This window comes from Dipteris shenzhenensis, chromosome 30 (genome assembly GCF_047967505.1).
Source record: "Dipteris shenzhenensis isolate YYH24624 ecotype China chromosome 30, Dip_SZ_1.0, whole genome shotgun sequence".
NCBI classification, from domain to species: domain Eukaryota; kingdom Viridiplantae; phylum Streptophyta; class Polypodiopsida; order Gleicheniales; family Dipteridaceae; genus Dipteris; species Dipteris shenzhenensis.
In genome coordinates, this window is record NC_141625.1 from 2,192,137 (window position 1) to 2,197,516 (window position 5,380).

Below are 5,380 nucleotides of genomic sequence, written 5' to 3' on the forward strand. Positions count from 1 at the left end.
TAGAATAGACTTGAAGATGGTCTTTTACAATATTATTTTTCTTTCTTCAAGTATTTAGTGGTTATATCACATAGGACATGAAAGTATATGAGTAAGGATTGATAGCACATTGTTGAATCTAAGTCGGTACAAAAAAAACAAGACAAGGTGCAATCGTTTTAACAAGGGAGATTTTAGATTCTTCCAAAAGTGTAGAAAAAGAGGATTAAGTTAGGACATGTTGGCACACTAGTCACTCATCATATAGGGGAAAGTTTACATAATTACAACAAGGTAATATACATAAAGTTGGTATGCAACTTGAACAACGTCATTGTCTTGTCCTCAACTCCAACGACAACTTTGAAAGTCCATAGATTTGGCCTTGCTTTGCATGATTGCACCAAAAGAATCTCTAGGCAATAAGTCATTATAACAAAGCCCGGTCCTTAAAGATTTTGACAAATTGCTCATATATGAATGTATCTTGATGTTGCACACGGCAACGCTATGGTAGAGCCAGTATATATGTAAGGAGAGGAGGAAGGAGGAACAAGAATCGATACTTATGGATTTCAAGGCTAAGAGTAGGCTTAGAGTCATGTGTGTGAGGCATAGAACAAGCATGGTCGTGTTGAAGATTTGTATCCTCATGTGTTTCACTTTTGTAGTGGTTGCAATAGGAGGCTGCACACCAAGCCCCCAAGATGCTGCCTGCTTGCTTTCGTTTAGGGCCTCCTTGTCAGACCCTCAGGGTTCCCTTTCGACTTGGGGGGTGGTGATGCACAATTCAAGTAGTTGTTGTACTAATTCCTCCACCACACCTGCATGGACAGGAATCCAATGTAACCAACAAGGTCATGTTGTAGCTCTTGACTTGTCTACTCTCTCACTTCACGGCTCCATTCCCTTGCCTCTCGGCCACCTCTCCTTCCTCTTAGATCTCAACCTCTCCTTCAATAATTTCTTTGGCAACATCCCCCCTTGGTTATTTGTCAATTGTACCTCCTTGCAATCCCTTGATCTCAGTGCTAACAACTTTAATGGAGAGATACCATCAGAGCTAGGCATGCTACAACGGCTGAGAGTGCTTTACCTTTGGGGAAATGCATTGATAGGTGGTGTTCCCACAAGTTTGGTGAATTGCTCGGCTTTGGAGGACCTGGAGCTTGGCGAGAATCAGCTGAGTGGAGCGATACCATCGGAGCTAGGCATGCTACAACGGCTGAGAGTGCTTTACCTTTGGGGAAATGCATTGATAGGTGGTGTTCCCACAAGTTTGGTGAATTGCTCGGCTTTGGAGGACCTGGAGCTTAGCAAGAATCAGCTGAGTGGAGCGATACCATCGGAGCTAGGCATGCTACAACGGCTGAGAGTGCTTTACCTTGGGGTCAATGCATTGATAGGTGGTGTTCCCACAAGTTTGGTGAATTGCTCGGCTTTGGAGAAGCTACGTCTTGGGCAGAACCAATTGAGCGGAGAGATACCGCCGGAGCTGGGCATGCTACAACGTCTCATACAGCTTCATCTTTGGAGCAATAGATTGACGGGTGGTCTTCCTACAACTTTGGGGAACTGCTCAGCTTTGGAGTACCTGGCGCTTTCAGAGAACCAGCTGAGTGGAGGGATATCATCGGAGCTAGGCATGTTGCAACAATTAGGGACGCTTGACCTTTGGCGCAACAACCTGAGCGGTGAAATTCCAACGTCCTTGATGAATTGCTCGCTTCTAGTGAACGTTTCGCTACGTCAAAACCAGTTCAGCGGAGGAATTCCTATGCAGATTGGCAGGCTTCGAGGTTTGCGCTGGCTCTACCTTTGGAGTAATAGACTTACGGGAACTCTTCCTACGGCCTTGCTAAACTGCACAGCTCTTGAAGGACTTGACATCTCGGCCAACCAGCTCACCGCTCCTGAAGCCTTTCTGGGCGAACTCCTTCCGACTCTCACGCATCTGCAAGTATTGCGTCTCGGCATCAACCGATTCGAAGGCAGCCTTCCCGATGCTTTCGGCGGATGCACCAACCTCACCTACTTGGACTTGTCCTACAATTCTTTCACAGGACCTCTTCCTCGCTCTCTTGCACGTCTCCAGCGACTCATCAAGCTCCGCTTCGAACAAAATCATTTCGAGGGAGCCATTCCCAGCATGTTTTCGACCTCCCTATTCCTGCAGACACTAGACCTCTCCTCCAATAACCTCTCAGGTGATTTCTCCCATTATATTTGTGCTTGTTGCTGCCGCCAAGCCCTCTCTTCTGAAGTTCATTGACGACACTTGAATTCTCTTGACTGTTGTTTCAGGTAGCATTCCAAATAGTCTGGGACAACTACCTGCTCTTCTTCACCTAAATCTCTCGCACAATCGCTTGGTTGGCCAAGTACCACGACAGCTTGGAAATCTTCTGCACCTTTTGTCCTTGGATCTGTCAAGGAACGGACTGTCCAGCCAAGTTCCTGCCGCTCTTAGTGGCTGCGTGGAATTGATGAGCTTGAATTTGTCATACAACAAACTCAGTGGAAATGTACCAGCGAGCCTTGACCAGCTTCGCAGCCTACAATCGTTGGATCTGTCTTACAATCAACTTAACGGTTCGCTTCCACAAATCCCGCTGTTCCAAAATGCATCAATTTCAAACTTCTCTGGAAACCCTGACCTTTGCGGCCGAATACTTCAAAAAGCATGTAACAACACTAATTCTAAACCCAGATTGGCGGTGGAGATTATAATCATTGTGTCAATCGACGTCGTTGCGGCGGCAATTTTCACAATTCTCGTCATTTGGCGTCGGAAGTGTAGAGCAACAGGTCATCTACAAGACAATTTGTTGCAAGAGAGTTATTTGAAGGTCACTACTGAAGAGGTTCGACAAGCAACTGACAACTTTAGCCATGAAAATATCATAGGTTCTGGAGGTGCCAGCATCGTCTTCAGAGCTCTGCTCCCACGAGAGAATATTGCAGTGGCCGTTAAGGTTCTGAGGAATGAAGTGGCCTTGAATGTAGAGGCTCGGTTTAGAAGAGAAGTGCAGGTGCTGGCCAAAGTGCGACACCGGCACATTGTGAGAATATATGGATGCTGCATCAGCTTGGATATCAAAGCACTTATTCTGGAGCTTATACCGAATGGCAGTTTGGCAGAGCATTGCTATGGCCGGAGCGAGCTGCAAAGGAATCCACTGAGTATGCAGGAGAAATTGCGCATATTAAGAGGGGTTGCGCATGGCCTGCACTACTTGCATGACCTCCATCCAGAAGGACCCATTTTGCATTGTGATCTCAAGCCCGAGAATATTTTGTTGGATGCTGATTTGGAACCACACATTTCTGATTTTGGAATTGCCAAGCTCCTCTCTGGGGATACTTATGAAGCTTCAATGTCTCTTTTGCTCACAGGATCTCTGGGCTACATCCCTCCAGGTAAGGCCAAACGAAATTTAACTTTCAAGCTCTATTCTTATTGAAGGATTAATGTTTCTCATTCTTTTAGTTCCCCATGATGTGTGTGCTACTGATCATGGATTTGATTGTAGAATATGGATACAATTGTCAACTGAGTACTAAGGGAGATGTGTATAGCTTTGGTGTGATAATGCTAGAGCTTCTCACCGGCAAGAGACCCACCATGATCACTAATGAGTTGGAGGAAGGGCAGAGTCTTGTGTCATGGGCGCAATCAGCTTACTTACATAATGAATTGAGCATTTTTGACACCACAACTTTGACTGAACAAGTGGCGAAGAGAATAATACAATTTGCTCTAATGTGCACAAATCATTTGCCCTCTAATCGTCCCACCATGCACCAAGGTGTGCAATTCCTAACTAGCTTCTGATAGATCAAGTACCCTGCTCCCTCTATGGTTCATGTAGTATTTGACCTAGGATAAGTTACTTCAATACTCGTTGCCTCTATGAGCTAATCTCTCTTTTGTAAAATGTATATTATTGTAATTATGCTTTGGCTTACATTGTATCTAAACATATAGAGAAAAACAAAGGCGTTTTGTCATGGGTGTGTTTTCTGTTGACTATGTGGGAGAGTCATATATATTTATGTTGTATCTAAACGTAGATGTAAGTCTTGGTAGATTGCCATGATCAACACATTGACCAATTTACTAACTTACGAGAACTGTTTATGACAGATAAATTTTAGAAGTGCCATGTTTTGGGGACTATGAGCAAATTATAGTATCTCTTATGCGAGTACAACGTCTACTTGAGAAGGAGCTTGTCTTATGGATTGAAGTAGATCTCTATTGTGGTAGAAATCTTATTTATGCAAGAAGACGACAAGATCTCTTTTGCCAACATAGTACGTGCTTGATAAGATACTTGTGCCTATGTGAAATGAATTCAAACATTTGCATTGTTATGATGGTGGGCAAGACAATATCATTGAGTTTTAAGCAAGGTGACATCTAAATATTGTAGTCTTGAGCGATAACTCAGGCATGAGTGAGATTTGCTAAGAATTTATTTCTACTCATAAGTAGAGAATTCCATTAAACTCAAATTATGGCATAAAGAACACAAAATAGATAGTTTATGCCTCTTCTTTTTGGTTGATAATGGCTATGCATCACCCATATTAATGTGATGACCATAAGGACAACATGAAGTGCCTAAAGGATAACAATTAAGAAAGAATTTGGAGAGGAAAACTACCATGACATGTGAAAAATTTCAAAGAAAAAGGGAAAGACTTCATTTCACTAGTGAAACCAACTAGTCTCTCATTAGTTACATGTGCATTGGTCCACATTTTGATTTCATTGCAAAGAAAGGCACATATGGTTTGAGACATACTGTCTTAGCAACACTAAGATAAACTCGCTAGTACTCAATTCATTTGACAAATGTAAATGAGGGCAATATCAACCATTTGGGGAGAATTGGGGTCTCAAAAGGGCTTCCAATTAGTGTTTTCTAATTTCAAGGGATTAGAGAGTGATTTGAGGTGTACCAATGAGAGTGCTAGAAGGTGTGGGGCAATGGTATGTTGAGGTGGAGGGTGGGCAGGCCTACAGAGAGCCCCTATTGGTTGCTTCCCTTACACTAGGGACCACCCAAACCATCCCCCCTCCCTCTTAACCCATGTTTGACCCTCCTACCAGGTGCACCTCCCCCACATGAGCCCAAAACTGCCTTCAATGGGATGGTAGGGCCCTTCTGGCAAATTTTTCTTCTCCCCTCCCTCTTTCTAGGGCCTCTGCCCCCCACTATTCTAGTCTAGCTTGCCAAATCACTCAGATTTTAACCAAATCCCACACCCCTCTTCCCCCTCTTTCTCTGCTCCTTCCTGCTCTGGCCTGCTTGCTATAGCTCCTCTCTCTCTCTCTCTCTCTCCCCCCTCTCCCTCTCCCGTGCCTCTGTTGGAGCTGCTCTATCCCTCTCCT

General features: G+C 44.2%; 1 protein-coding gene across 1 annotated transcript; it reads left to right on the forward strand.

Moving 5' to 3' along the window:
• Positions 1-514: 514 nt before the first annotated feature.
• LOC147881600 (uncharacterized) lies at positions 515-4,050 on the forward strand. Its single transcript, XM_087401397.1, has 3 exons — positions 515-2,186; positions 2,284-3,399; positions 3,513-4,050. Exons 1-3 carry the CDS (start codon positions 548-550, stop codon positions 3,812-3,814), a joined length of 3,057 nt encoding a protein of 1,018 aa, XP_087257523.1. The 5' UTR covers positions 515-547; the 3' UTR covers positions 3,815-4,050.
• Positions 4,051-5,380: the final 1,330 nt, after the last annotated feature.